Below are 16248 nucleotides of genomic sequence, written 5' to 3'. Positions count from 1 at the left end.
AGGGGTAAAATAGTAAAAACCTATCACGGCAGGCAGTATAAAAGGGTCTTCCGCCATGCACAGGAAAGAAGAACAATAAGGAAAGGGGATAACATAACAACATCGCAAGAAAACAACTTAAGAAAAGAGTAAAAAAAAACAGAGTAGAGAACTTAGAAGGAAAATAGAGTTATAAAGCAAAACAAAGAGTAGGCGAGAGTGTGGTAACATGCATGCACTGATAAACTAATCCCTTCTCTCCCTCTATAAGCCTACCCTCTAGTAAGGATTGAGGAATTTGAGGATAAGCCATTTAGGCCTATTCTCTCAAAGTGGGTAATTTTCATGGCAGGATCTCCCCGTGAAGTTACCCACATTGAAGAAGTGGTTCCCTTCTTGGACTTAACTCCACAGGACAACCAAGCATGGCAAATTGATCGTTCTTTCTTTCATTTTTATTGATTACACAACGGTGTTATTTCCTTTTTCATTATTGTTATCATCTTGTTTATATTGCTACGTTACTTCTTCTTTTGTTTCATTCAGTATTTCCTATTTTCTGGCTGACAGTAGGCATATTTCCTTTTTTTGTTGTTATATTACACCTGCCTACGTAACTCTTTTGTAACAATTTCCTCTGCCATAGGCATGTGACCAAAATTTTAGTAAAGGGGCTTTAGTTTGTGCACAAGCTGGCTTGGGGTGTATTGCAGTCAAGCCAATCTTGACTCTCCTACCCAGAACCATTGGGTCATGGTGTGGCAGCAGGCAGCCCAACCCATAGTTGCAAAAAGGCCCACCACAATACATACTCAAAAACTTTCCAATTAGTGATGCATGGGATGAGAACTCTACCATATATGTAAACATATGTTAAGAAAAAACCAAGATAGATTAATGTCACATTCTTATCCAACGGAGAAATAGATGAGTAAAAGAGTCCCATAGATGAATTGAAAAGTAGCATCGATGCCATTGACAATCAAAACAAGCACTCCATCTAGCTTGAGAAATCCATAAAGTCTACAAACATGTCCTCAATATTGTGGTTATATATGGAAGACCCTTATAATTTTTAGTTGGTTTCTTCTTTACGACCAGCAAAAAATCATAATTTGTTTGTCACCCAAATGTCATTAAGCTCCTGTTTCTAATCAATTTGTTAATCGATTTTGAATCAATTTGAATAGTTGAAATGAATTTTACGTTTTTTATGATTATTATTATTTGGAAATTAGTGAAAAGCATCACCTGAATCATGAATGGCTTAGAATAAATATATATTATAGTCCTTGGTGTTAGAAAACCACAATAGTTCATAGTATTCTAGAACAGCATGGTTTATGTATCTATGATAATACGTTAATATATAATATTCTAACAAGAAGGATCAACAAATGGCCTAAATAGATACAAAATAAACACTCCAAGTATATATAGGTGGCTAGAGTTTAAAAACAAAAACCAATCAAGTAGCAAGGTTAAATGTTATGGTCTTCAAAGACCAATACAAGATGGAGGTGGCCTACTTATAGGGCCAAAAACCACTTAATGAGGTTGGTTGGTGGAGTAATTATAGGATCATACAATTTCCTTAACTATTTTATATGGCACATTGTTGTTGGTTGTCTAACACTTTCCAATAAACCCACCATTCACAGTTTGCCATATTAGAATTGTGTCCTAAAATGGTGTAGTCCTAGATTTTTTTTTTTTTTTTTGGTTCGAGACCTTGGTGCCTTATCACTTTGGTAGTCCCAGTCTCAGAGAGGTATCTAACGGCTATTCAAGTACTATAATCTTGGGTCAGACTAAGTTGGGTCAGGCCTGGGCCTTTTGGGTTGCACATGCCCACCCACTTTAGGCCTTCATAAATTTAAATTGCAAATATTATATGATACAAAGGTAAAATTTGTGTTACATATTATTCCAAATTCTTAACTAGCCAAACTCTTGAAAGGAAGGATAATGCATACAAAGACCATTTTGTTGGACTCTAACATTATATTTATACCAAATCAAGGTTGATGCTTCTCTCCAACTTCAACGTCATCAATAGGGGCACAATTGTAGTGTAATTCATGTGGGCCGAAAGAAAGTGTCTTTGTGGTCTTTGGCATGCTGTACTGTCTATTAATCTGTTGCTTTGGCATGCTGCTGCCTTTGTTAAGGCTTCGATTTTTCATATTGATCTCTTGATCGTTTGCTTGCATCTCAATGGCTCCTTTAACAAGCTCAGTTGGACTTTCTTCTATCATTACATCCCTTGATTTAACTGACATCTTTGACTTGTTCTTGTAAATTGTGTAGAGGATGAGTTGAGTTGCACCCAACACAAAGCCTATTGCATTTGGAACCTGAAAAAACTGTTTGATTAATTTTTTTTTCCCATATATATGCGTAGAGATTGTGTAATTAATTTATTTATGAAGATCTTTTTATCTTGGTAATATCAATAAAAATAGAGAGAAAATTAATATAGAAATTTATAAGTTTGCAAAATGTCTAAATTTGTTGAAATGAGTGGAAAAAAAAAATTTATTATAAGAAAATGGAGGGTTTGAAATGATTTTATTGACTAGAGAGTAGTGTGCCTCCACTTCACTTTGCTCTCTCATGCCCCCGTCCATAGAAATCAAATTCTTTTCGTTTCACTTAAAATTGTTAAGATTTTATTGGTGCGAGGGTCTAATTCCATGGTTGCTTGTAATTATAAATGTTTTATTGTAAAATCAAACTATAATTATTAAGAGATTAAAATAGGAATATAAAGACCATAGGTTTAATTTTGTTAAAAAAAAATCATGGATTGACTTAGATAAGTAAAAGGACAAGAAAAGTTACTCCAACAAAGAAGTCTTTGATGAGCACAGAATAAATACACCATATGCCTCCATTGAGAAATAGGAAAAATGAAAGGGAAAATGGCATGTACTCCACACTCTTGGTCTTTATCACTGTTCTCTGTCATAAATTGAAAAAAAAGAAGATTAATTGGTGTCAATTAAATCATAAATGATTAGAAGAAGAAAAATCAAGATAAAAATATTTCATTGCCAATATGGTTGAATTAAAAAAAAAAAAAAAAATTGGTTTCGGCGATGAAATATTTCGTTGCCAAATATGACCGAATTAAAAAAAAAAAAAAAGGTTTTGGCGACAAAATAGTTCGTCGCCAAATATGATTTAATAAAATAAAATACATTTGGTGACAAAACTATTTTGTCGTTGAATCATGTATTTAGCAAGGAAAACATTAGGTGACGAAATGATTTCATCGCTAAAAGTTTTTTTTTTTTTTTTTTTTAATAGTCGAGCCTTTTGTTGACGAAATTTTTCATTGCCAGGACTTTTGATGACATGGTATACGTGACGGAACCAATTCCGTTGCCAAAAAACAAATTTCATTGCCAAAAACCATAGGCGATGAAAATAGGACTTTGGTGACGAAAATTTTTGTCATCAAAAATATATTTTTTTGTAGCGCTAAAGAAAGGGGATGCCTGGGCACCCCCTCAATACAGATTGCCAATATGTTTACGATCATTTTCTTTTAGTGAAAATATGACAAATTACAATTTTTTTTAGAAGAATATTTTATTGCATTTAATTTGATAGTTATAATGGAGGAGAGAAATTGAATCCTAAAAGTCATGAAAGCACTAGGATATGCCAACTAGTTAAGCTATAATATTCTTACATTCTTGGCAACAAATAAAATGTATAATTAGTGAAGAAGCATACCATAGACGAAAGAGGTGATGCATACATTGCAATTGTTAGTCCAGCACATAAGATTCCAACAAAGATCAACTGCGTGCTATTATCGTGAATGGCTAGAAGAGTTATTGCAATTACCGACCCAGGAAGGCCGACATTTAATACGGCTACCGTATTTGCTATCTTAATCTGAAATATTACATTGGTAACTTTGTGTTAATGAAAAAGAAATAATCTCTGTAATGAAAGAAATTCACTCAAAGCAAACTTTTAATTTTTAAGGACAATCATATCATGCTTAAAAAAAAAAATTAAAATAGATTTTTTAAAACATAATAGTTTGACAAAAGCATACTATTTAAAAACTGAATTATACATCCTTATACCTGATTTTGATATAAGCATCCATATGAATTTTCCAATTTATTCAGGGTTCACAAAAATTCCTCAAATTCATAACTATAATTGTTTTATTCGGCAACATCAAAAGTCTTGGTGTAACTTTTTTAATTATCAGACAGACATGCTTGACACTGAGCACTAAAACACTTTTATTTATTTATTTTTTTTTGTGTTTTGTAAAAGGCACATGGGTGCTCTTTGTGCTATGATTATTCTATCCCTTCATCTCACAGTCCACACACACTAGGAATAAATCTCTTTGAGGTGACCCCAAGATGCTAACTAAGAGTTTTAAATCTACAACATCATGCATCTCATGAGGCCTTGAAATCACTAGAGCAATACTTTGGGGTTAGCACTACCTCACAATTAACCATGCATATATATATATATGAGTGATGCATGAGAACTCTACGCTCTAACATGTATGTAAACATATTTTAAGAGAAATCAAAAACAGATTAATATCACCTTCTTATCAGGGGGAGCATAGATGAGAAAAAGAGTCACATAGATGAATTGAAAAACAGCACCGATTCCATTGACAGTCAGAACAAGCAATCCATCTGGCTTGAGAAGTCCATAGAATGTCCACAAACATGTGCTCAATAGAGTGGTTATATATGGAAGAACCTTATAATTCTCAGTTGATTTCTTCTTCACCACTCGAAAAAATGTCTTTCTATAGGGAAAAAAAGGAAAGAAAAAATACCCGATAATTTGTCTCTCCCAAATGTCATTAAGCTTCTGAATCTAATCAATTTGTTAATCAATTTTAAAGAACGCTGGAAATATTTTTTGTGTTTTTTATTTTTTTAGGAATTAGTAAAGCTTAAGCATCATGCATGTCTGTGTGTTCTAAATCCAATACCACAAAAAGAAAGCATACTTACGATGCCACAAGCTTAATAATCAGATAATTGAACCATTTTGTTCCCTGGATGATCTTCTTGATTGTGCAACAATGAGAAATGTTGTATTTATTTAATTATATAAGTCCAATTACTTGTAACAACTATAAAAGGATTTGGAAGTATCAAAGTCTTTTATACCAAATGAAGTTAAGAAGTAGTGAAGTAAGGAAACTATTTTTAACCATTTCAAAGCCTTCCTCGTTGAGCTTTTGGTATTGCTTTCAGTGTGCACAAGCATGTCCACATAACTATTGATCCACTTTTATTATTAAAGTCTAAACCAATTATAAGTCATCCGCTCTGCTTACTTCAGTAGTTCCTATATTCTAATAAAGAGATCACAAAAATCAGTATATGCCTTACATTGGAGAAGTGAAAACCAGTACAGAGATTATATTGCCTGCAAATAAATTACAAGAAAAATAAAATCGTTGAGCAATTCTTCATTGGAAGAAAATTGAAAACAAAAGCAAAAGAAGGCCAGAGACTGAGAATCCAAGAAACAACCATTGAGATAATTTGTAATAGAGAAAATAAACTAACCGATAATGCCAATGATGAAGCTCAAGCTAGCCATGCAAGCTAGAGTGGAGTTGATGAAGGAATGAAGAGACGGTGTGATGGGGGTGTTTGCATGTGAAGGAGAAAAGAAGACGTTGGTGTCTATTGTAGATGATGATGATGATGGAGGGGTTGATATAAATTTTGCTTTTATAGATTCTAAATTGTGTAGAAATTATAAGTAGATGTTGCCACGTTTAAACTTATAACTTTGTAGTTATTGTTTGTGGGCGGACCACCATTCTCTTCTGCCCTGCACAATTTTTCCATCCTATGTTTTTTGGTTGGAGAAGTTGGAATATCGATTAAGTATCATTTATAACATTTTTCATCATTTTGGAATATAAACAAAAACGAGAACATATGCTCTATATTCAATAAGAAGAAGAAGAAGAAAAAAAGTAAATTTCTCATAAATAGTTGAAGTAATTAGGTCTTGAAATAAGAGTCTTTTATCATTTTCATATTAAGAGGTTTTATTATATATTTATATCTCTGTGTTCAATATTACAATTTTTTCGAAAAGTTACATGGTTTTGATTCAATTATTAGGTTGTATGTATAAATCAACAAATGGAACAAGTGAAATTAAAATATCCTAATAACAAATGTATGTAATTCTTCTCTTATAATTATATGTGCATATGTATGTGGGATCCACATGTATATGCACCTCACTTTTATAAATGTGTTCATTACATTAATATCACTTAAAAAAAAAAAAAAAAAAAAAAAAAAAAAAAAACCCGGCCCACATATATATTTAAGTATGTAAATTGGCATATTTAGTGCCAACTGATGAAAGCCCAGATCAGTTGATAAAGCAACTTTCTTCCATTGACACGATCATAAGGGACTTATAGTAATACATGAAGAGACATATAATGGAATAACTTTTTAATTGCATGGGCTTCTCAATGCACATATTATTCTCGATAATTATTATTATCAGACTTTTTAAATAGGATACATAAGTATGTGAGTGCGGATAAAAAATGAACCTGGAGGTTGAATTCACAAATAATGAGACATCTACTTGCCAAGAGGAGACACGTCTTGTTACTTTCTTTTGCCTCCCCCAGTCTGATGATATGAATTTAAATTTCAAACATTATGCTTAGTACTGAAAGTTATTGATCTTGTGGTGAACAACACATGGAAGGAGTGAAATAATATAACATATTAAAGGACGTAAGAAAAGCACTATTCCTGTAATCTCTAATTAATAATAGAGATGGAATGTGATGTACTGGGCAAACCAACTTATTCCAAAATTGGAAAGTCCTAGGAAAGATATGTGTGTATATATATGTGTGTGTCAACAAGAGAGGAATTGAATGTCCAACCCATGATCTTTAATTTGGTGATCACTTAAAAAATTTAACTTCAATTAATGTATGACGAAGGTTGCAAGATATTTACAACACTTGCTCTCCTTAAGACTTAACCTTGGGATGGTGGCATATGAGAGAGAGTTTTATTATTATTATACAAGATAAGAATTATTTTATGGAATTGCTTTATGAAGCCAACCTATTATAATATGTGAGACCTAGAAAGTAAAAGGCACTTTATTTGGGATCGATGTATCTGTGTTGGGCACTTGGCAATTTGCATTCATTGAAGTGAACGTATATGTCTTCTTCTTGTTCATGTTATTGCAAGTACATATTCTCAAATTGAAATTTTTTTTTTTTAATTTTTGTTTATAATCAAATTGAGTGGAAATGGGCATAGGATGATCTCAAACAAACAAACCAGCAAAAAAGAAAGAGAGTACATATTCTCAAGAAAACAAGCAACCCAAACATCTAAGCAACCGCTTAATGAGTTAATTTAACTCTCAATTTTGTGTGTATAAAACAAGTGCTATTTACATACTTTTTATATGTGACAATTGGTTAATATAAGTTTTCTTTTGCAAATTACAGGAGTACAATTTGGTAATGACATCTTAACGGAAGGCACAAAGCTACAAATTAGCCTTGAGAATACAGAAAACAAGGTATATATACCTCTCAAAATTTTTCATATTTCACTGCACACATACCTTGAGATTTATTCATGTTTTCTCAACAAATGTTTTTGGAGATTGTGTTAAGCAGAGATAATTCACTTCGATATCTGTCCCCTCAGGAAGTAAGACACATGAGAGAATTGATTTTGTGTTGTTTATATGGGCTTTAAAACCATTGAAATTTTTAAATGTCACATATCTCTCATCAGGCAAAAAATTGGAGGGAATGTGTGAAGATTTAAATAGAAGGAATCCTTTCTCAACATAAAAAAATGCATGAGAATCAAATCCTTCCAATTGTTCTATCGAGAATAGGAAAAATGAAATTGAGAATAGATTTGGGGCAAAATAATAAAAATTTCAGGGTATTAGCAATAAGAATGAGTTTGAAATAAAAAGATTGCAAGTGGAGGCACAACGTAATTAGGGGCAAAATAATAAAAATTTCAGGGTATTAGCAATAAGAATGAGTTTGAAATAAAAATGTTCTAAATTGTACACGTAAAACAGAATTTTGTACTACTATATGTACTAGTTCATACAAAAAAACGATTATGAGGCTGAGGCATTCTTAATTTCTTACCTTTGATCAGCTCCATTAGATAAATTTTATCAAAAAAATTTCGGTAATATGTAATTTTGGTTTTTTGTTAAAAGAGCAATGGTTGCAGAGTTGTCACCATCCTCAAATGAGAAGTATGGAGATGTAATAAATAATGAGGAAGTTGTAGAAGCACGTCTCTGCACTTCTCATGTTGTAGATGGCTCTTCAATAGTTCTTTGTTTCTTCATCATGTGTACAAGTACTATTGCATTCTCCTATATTCCATTCCAAAAAGCATAATGTTGGCAGATTATTTAGGCCCGTCAGATGCGCCTGAACACTGGTCAAGTTTGTATGATTGAAAATTTGACCCGTATACCTTTTTTTTTTTTATTATAGGAAATTATGAGACAAAAAATATAAAAGTTATCTTTCTTTTTTTAATATGTATACTTTTATAATTTGTCAAAAAGAAAACTAAGATAAAAAAATGTTAGAATTCCTTGTTTATTCCGATTCTAACTCACTAGAAATCCTAAAAGTCACAAAGTATATGATTTGGGCAAAAAACTCTTTTGGTTCTTGCATTTTGAGGTTACTATTAATTTGGTATTTACATTTTGGTAGTAGTTAATTTAGTTTATATTATTTTCAGCTTGTAGTCAATTTTCATTAGTGAGGTGACGATAGAGACCAAATTATTGCAAGTTGAAAATAACATGAATCAAATTGACTGTTATCAAAATGTAGGAACCAAATTGATAGTGACCCTAAAATGAAGGAACTAGAATATTATTTTCACGCCAAAGATAATGAAAAAATTGAAATGTCAGTGCCATTGTGAGGTAGGAATACCTATTTACTCAAAAGAAAGAAAAAAAAAAGTTTAGTTTTATTAGGAAGGAGTTTTGGACCACATCATTAATTGGTGGACTATTGGGATGTGGCAAGAATGGTGGGATTCTTCTATGAACTACAATGAATACAAACTCCTCCTCATATTAATGATGTCAATACAACGCTGTTGGTGTCGATTTTATAGCCCACCGTAGGAATAGGTAATTGAATCGAGAGTTAGTCATAATTAAAGGACCAAAAGTACGTATAAATAGAAAAGGTTAAAACTCTTTTTTTCCCCTTTTATATATATGTTGAAAAAGATTTTTATTCTTGTTATCTCATAATATTTGAATAAATCATATTATTATTTGGAAAAAAAATTTAAGATGTTCGAGACCTAGTGGAGATTGACCGAGAAATTTATTATGTCTGTTCCTTCTATTGTTGCTTATATACGGGGAAATATGTTTAAGATAGTCTTTGAAGGAAAGAATCCCTGTTTCAACTCCAAATTCCTTTTCCCCAACTATACTTCTAATAATTCTGGATTTACATATAAAAAAGAATGAGGTTTAAATTAAAATTTGGTATGGAAATCATGTTTACTTGATGAAAAATATCATGGACATGCTTAATTTGTTATATGTATATAAATATGTTTAATATTGGAATTATCTAATGAAAATAAAGAGTGAGCTTAAGGTTCAAGATGTTGGTATGTGATTATAATTCCAAGGCTTTCAAAAAGGCTGCCCATAATTGGATACCTACAATAATAAAAGATAGTTCCATTCATCAACTTATCATGTTATTAAGTAGAGTGATATGAAGTGCTTGGAGTTTAATATGTTGTATAAGATTAACTTGGTTGGAAAATAATAGTTCCCTTTTATTAGGAAGGAAATAATTGATTTGATTATTTCATTAAGAGATGAATAGTGTAAGATATGATATGAATGATAAATTTATGTAGAAGTTAAGCTTTTGTAGAGGTAATTTGAAATAAGAATTCATATCCTTAAAGTGGTGTAAATATTAGACCAAAAGAGATGTTAAATGCAAATAATCCTACCTATGATGGAAAAGTTACTAAAATGTGTCTAGCAAAAGAAAAAATAGTTAGAGACAGTAAAGAAAAAAGATGAAGGATATTGTAACATTTTAAAATAAAAATGTCTTCCAAGTATTTTGAAAGAAAAAGTTGCAAAAACTACAGATTTAAATGTTGTAGATTTTGTACCTCCAAGTAATAGTTGATAACATCGAGAGTTTAGGTGCAATTAAAGGAAAGAGAATAATAATAATAATAATAATATACACACACTAGTCGCTATCTATGCAATGCACGAGAATTGCTACTAAATGAGCTTCCAAAAAAAAAAAAAAAAAGTTGGAGTAGTAAGCAAAAATGCATGAATTTTTTTTAAAAAAAAATGATATTGAAAGAAATAGCACAAAGTTTTATTAGTTAGGTAAAACAAAGTAATGTTGTTTTATTTATTAGTTTTTGTGAGAAGGAATAAGAGATAAAATGTTGTCTCTAGTTTAGTTTGTGTTGTATATATAGGTATATACAAGATAAATTATAATATATATATATATATATATATACCAAAATGTGACTATTGAAAGATCATAACTCTTCATATTGAATATACCAAAATATACCTATTGAAATGTCATAACCCTTCATATTAAATATATATTAAAGGTGCTTATTGAACGAAAAGTTGCATATTTAATGAAAAAGTTGCTATTAACCCAAAAGTTGCATATTGAATGAAAAAGTTTATATTGAAGGATCATAATCATTTAGGTATAAATAGTGGTTTATATTTATTTGGTAACTTCTTTTCAATTTATTCTCTTTTATTTTTCTTACACCACTTAATTTACATGTCCTTTAGTGATGGTTACAATACCTTATTTCATCCAAATTTCATATCCCTTCTTATCTAATGCAGAAACTAAATGAGATTTCTATGCACATCGGGTACATACAATACATCACTTAATATTACTTTAGATCCATTAACAATTGGGAGTAGTTTATATTTTCCTTCACCAAGTACATCACTACATGCATTATTGCCCATGTACACTATAATACCTTCTTTATCTTTGATTTTCATGGGAAGTCCTTTGTTTCTTGCTATGTGACGAGTTGTGGCTAAATCCACCCACCATGAATTTTGGATCTACCATTTGAGATTGAATGAAGTTTGAATCAAAATTTGGTATGAAAATTGAGTTTACACAAAGTAAATATGTTTGCTTATATATTATCAACATGTTTAAGATTTTACATGTTTATAAATATGTTTAATTGTTTTCGAACTTTTATTTCGAGTTGTAATGTTTATAGATTCAAACTAAAATCAGAAAGTTATGAATAAAACCTTGAAAGAATACTGAAATGTTCTACACATTAATAGTTTGAAAAAAAAAAAAGATTATGGCCTCGTTCCTATCGTCCCAAGTTATCTAGATGAGGATTATGGCCTATAGGCGGAACTTAGGTTCCTATGTCATTATTTACAAGCACGAAGACAAAGAACATGCATCTGATAGAAAGAAAAAGCTGCTCAAGTATTCCATAAAAAATGGGTACAAAAAAAACAACAATTCAAAAAGACAAAACGATAAATCTCAATAGGTTGTTTCTGCTCACAATTAGAGTTTCAGTGCAAAGGGCAGGTAGTGATATCAAAGTAATTATAAACAGGAATAAGGACAGAAAAAGGAGCAATTTGATTGATGAGGACGAGGATGATATATCGATCACTGCTTGAAGTGAAGATGATTGTCAGAAGCGAACCACTCATGTCTGCATATTCTTTTAGGATAAAAAACGTGATAGGTGCCATCCTTTAAAAGGGTCTCAGGCTTAAATTCTGAAAGTTCAAATATGTGTATAGACACCTTTGAACGTTTAGACCTCCAAATTACAACTTAACCAATTCAAGCATTATGTCAAACAACTAGTGTGCGGAAACTTAACATAAGTTATGATATGGAATTGGAAAAAAAACTATCTAAGCCAAATTAAAAACATAACCCACAGCAGTTAATAAAAGGCAAAGATAAAAGGGAAGGAAGATGCAAACACAAAGACAACACGCGATGTGTTATCGAAGAGGAAACCGAAGCCCTCGGCGTAAAACCTCTCCTCCGCCCTCCAAGCGGTAAACAATCCACTAGAAAATATAGTTGGGATACATGGACAGCAATAGACCCTCCAAGCCTAATCTACCCAGTGCACCTAAGCCCTCCAAGCTTCTTGCTCCAACGAGGTTGTGCCGAACCTTTTTCTTTTCTAGCTTCCCGGATTCCGCTACTAGACCGTAGCATCAACCAATGAAGATTGGTTCCTTCCTAACTGCTACCCAGAAATCCAAACAGCTCTCTCACAGTAATGATTATGGTAAGAACAAGGTTTGGTAAAATGCCTCTCAAGGATTTGACAATGGAGAGGAAGAGAGTTGAGGAATTTGAAGAGACTCTAATGTATAGATTGTGGATGAATCAATCTTGTTTTTCTTTAGGGTTTCTCTCTCAAAAATCTCTCTGGAAGCTCTCTTATAATCGTGGGTAAAAGGGGTATTTATACTGGAGTGGGAGAGGAATGTGAAACGTCAGGTTTTACAAAACAGGGGTGGCTCACAGCTTAACCTCGCGGTTTGATTAAGTCGCGAGATCCAGTCGCGAGATAACCGTATGGCCAGTTGTCCTGTTTTGTCTTGTAGTGCTCCAGCTAGCATAACTGTTCACCTTCCGGCATGCTTGACACGTGTGCTGCGTTTGGCGGCTTGCAGCCGCGAGTCACCCACGAGGCCAAGCCACGAGTCACCCACGAGGCCAAGCCACGAGTCTCTGTTTTCTTGCACACTCTTGAGCAAACTTCACTCTATCTCACTCACTACCCTTACATCAAACCCACCTAAATACAGGGTTACTAAATGCTGAAATACAAGCAAATTTGGCACGGAATAAAGCCAATTAGATGGTTGAATAAATTCAACCTTACAATCTCCCCCTTTGGCTATTCCGTGACAAAACCCTAAAACAGACTCTAGACTTAACATGTGAGTTAGGAACAGTTGAACAAAACTCACTCACACCTAACTCTAGAAGCTGTGAAGCACTTGAATCATATGAACATAAGACTCCTGAAACACAACAATACACCATGATCATTGTTAAGCAGAAAATCGTGAAATGCATATGAAACAGGCAATATGTGATCAAGCAAAGATGGAGTTAAGAAACAAACCATGGCTTGATCAACCAAGTGAACACCACAAGGTAGTGATCACAGTGCTCATTCACACTTGGAATGAACACAAGAACATACAAGTTAACAAGCACAAGGCAAGATACTTGTATGCTCAACACTCAACCAATGCATAATACACAAAGTATATGCATCTAGGAACAATCCTACAAGGGCACAAGAGTGACAGTACATAAATCAAAATGCAAGACATTTAGATTGAAGTACTGATTTCAACATGGTATAAAAGGCTGCATTAAGCAAGGTACATACCATAAAACCTACAAAATATGCATAAAAACATTAACCCTAAAAGCTTACATAAGCACATGGGTACAAAACACATTATATTGAATAAAAACTTAAACAATATAAACTAAAAGTGCTTAAAGTTTCTCCCCTTCAAAATGATGAGAAGCTGTGATGCACTAGGAACATATATACTTGTAACCTGAAACACTTGCACAAAACACATTAGACCCTCAAGGTAAAGCAAGTAATAAAAGGACAAGTATAATGTAACAAGTAAATTGCGATCAAATAAACATGATGTGAAACATGTGAGCAACTTGATCATACACCAAAACAGTCATATAGAAATGACTACAATGATCACATAGCAAAGCAAATGATCATCCGAACATGCATTCAAAGAAGCACAATAGCATAGGGATATATGCATGTCCAAAGCACAAACATGATGCAATGAGAACATCAAAGCATAACTCAAAGCACCATAAAGCCAACAAGAAAACAAACAGAACAAAATTTTCTAGTTAACACAATGTTTTCTCCCCCTTGGTATATGCATCTCCACTATGGAAAATCTCTCCCCCTACAAATGTGCACGAGAAATAGAATTTCTCCCCCTAAGGATGTGCACAAGAGTCATAACAAGAGTCATATAAAAATGACAAAAACTCTTTGGTATACTCTCTAGAGTATACTCTCCCCCTTTTTGTCAGGAATAGACAAAGGGTCAAGGAGAAACGAGGGTAAGAGATGAAGGTACGAACAATGCTAATGATGCATGAGGGGTGCGAGATGAATGAGAAAATGAAGCTCAAACCTAAGACAATGTAAAATGCTACAGAGTATAAGGTAGACATGACATGCTAGGATGAAGAAGCAAGGTATAGACCAATGCATGACAAGGGTAGCAAATGTGTGTGCAAGAGGTGGTTAAGTGCAATGTATGACCAATGCATGAAAAATGCACATGTGGGGTAAGGTGTGTTAAATACATAACCAATGAACCAAACATGTTCCTAATGAGGAAACATGAGAAACCCCAAAGTTTGGTACTCACCGGAGTCCAAACAAGCTAGAAAATGTCTAAGAGGCATTGTATCAAACACCTAGCATGCACACTATGAACAAAAATGTGAAACAATGCATGAACATCATGAAAACCACCCTTAATACATGTTCTTTCTGCCACAAGGGGCCAACATCCAATGCATATCAACAAAAGAAACCAATCCCATGAAGAAAATTGACAAAAAATAAGTTTTCCCAATCCCTATGATAAAAATCTCAACCAAGAGCACAAAACTCTCCAAAACATAATCTAAGAATCAAAATTAATTAAAAGAGTTTATAATTACCTTAGAGATGTTAAGGGAATGAAAAACCATTAAAATTGGTTGGGTTTTGATGTAAAAATATTGAAAGAGGGGTTTTAGAGAGGATGGGAGAGGTTTAAAATAAGTTTCCCACGAAAAAACTCTTTAAAAAGCTGATTCTGAGCGTTTCGCGACTGGCGAGTCGCGAGCCAAGTCGCGAGAAAGCCGCGAAACCTCTTTGTATGAACTCACAGCTTAAACTCGCAGCTTGCAAGTCACCAAACTAAGTAGCCAAAACTGGCAGCTTACTGGCAGCTCACGCAAATAGCCAAAATGAGTAGCCAAAAATTCTGACACTTGTTTTTCAAAACAGAACATGTTTAAATATTGAAAAACAAAGTAAGCACTAAACATAAACGCAAAAAGTGATAAAAATCACTTCCAAAAATATATAAAATGATCAAAAATCTTTTTGGATTAATCCATATAAGATTGAGCACACACACATCATATTTAGACAAGTACAATCTAACAAATGAATAAGACATTCATTGAACATTAGGCAAGTGTGTTATGTGTGTGTATCAAATGTGGAAAAATACTTAGTCTAGAGTGAAGCTTCAATGATCAATTCAATCAAGTCATACACAACTAGTACTAAGTCAAGTGGTCTATCTCAATTATAGAAATGAACATATATGACCTCCCACAAGAAAATGATTACATAAGATTGAAGCTTTTCATTTGGCTTCTTACAATTTATATTATTTGATCATTTTGAATCAATACAACTCATTTTGAGCAATACATCTCATTTTTGAGATTGATGCCTGAAATTTTTTATATTTCAATTTGATGAACAAGCCTTTGACTTTTTGGGCATCATACATTTTCATATAAGTCGCTTTCCCTTTTTCCTAGTCGAATACTAGTATGTGCGACGGCTTTTGCAGCTCAATATCTCTTTTCATTTGGAGATTTACATTTGGTGAGCTCTTTAAGCAATAAAAATAAAAAAGTGGGAAGAGATATAAGCACAAGTCTACGCATGTATCAAAACCAACATGACTATTGACTAATCATTCATGACAAGCTTGAAGATCGATTTACAACAATCACACAAAGATGTCAAGATTTTTCCCACAAAGATATAAGTGCAAAAATAACAAGCTAAGTTCGTAAATGCACAAAGCCATTTGTACAAAGGCACAAGGCCAAACTCACATGTGATATGTGCTTAAACATATACGATCAAAGTTTTTGAATTTTTCACTTTTTATGTGGTTTTGGATTTTTTACTCACACAAAGCAGAAACATAAAAGTAAGATCAAGAACAAAACAATGCATACAAATAAATGCAAGATGCACAAAATGCATGATGATATGACATTTAATGCAAGAAGGGTCCTACAAAGATCGAAAGAATTAGATC

At 32.8% G+C, this 16248-nt stretch overlaps 1 protein-coding gene across 1 annotated transcript; it reads right to left on the bottom strand.

Moving 5' to 3' along the window:
* Positions 1-1997: 1997 nt before the first annotated feature.
* Positions 1998-5669, bottom strand: LOC126719185 (bidirectional sugar transporter SWEET17-like). The gene is made up of 6 exons (XM_050421765.1): positions 5559-5669; positions 5379-5415; positions 4573-4783; positions 3724-3888; positions 2824-2943; positions 1998-2336 (listed from the first exon to the last, which is right to left on the bottom strand). Exons 1-6 carry the CDS (start codon positions 5590-5592, stop codon positions 1998-2000), a joined length of 906 nt encoding a protein of 301 aa, XP_050277722.1. The 5' UTR covers positions 5593-5669.
* Between the last annotated feature and the right edge of the window lie 10579 nt (positions 5670-16248).

This window comes from Quercus robur, chromosome 3 (genome assembly GCF_932294415.1).
Source record: "Quercus robur chromosome 3, dhQueRobu3.1, whole genome shotgun sequence".
NCBI lineage: Eukaryota > Viridiplantae > Streptophyta > Magnoliopsida > Fagales > Fagaceae > Quercus > Quercus robur.
Note: the sequence above shows the minus strand (reverse complement) of the source record. Positions and strands in the feature narration are given on the sequence as shown.

What these genes read in the sequence shown, in the direction of transcription:
- LOC126719185 (XM_050421765.1), bottom strand. Translation starts at nt 5,592, where the DNA reads ATGGCTAGCTTGAGCTTCATCATTGGCATTATCG. An exon ending in CTGGTTTTCACTTCTCCAAT is followed by an intron (nt 4,784 to 5,378) that starts GTAAGGCATATA and finishes TTTTCCCTATAG; the next exon opens with AAAGACATTTTTTCGAGTGG. An exon ending in TCAAAGACTTCTTTGTTGGA is followed by an intron (nt 2,337 to 2,823) that starts GTAACTTTTCTT and finishes CAGTTTTTTCAG; the next exon opens with GTTCCAAATGCAATAGGCTT.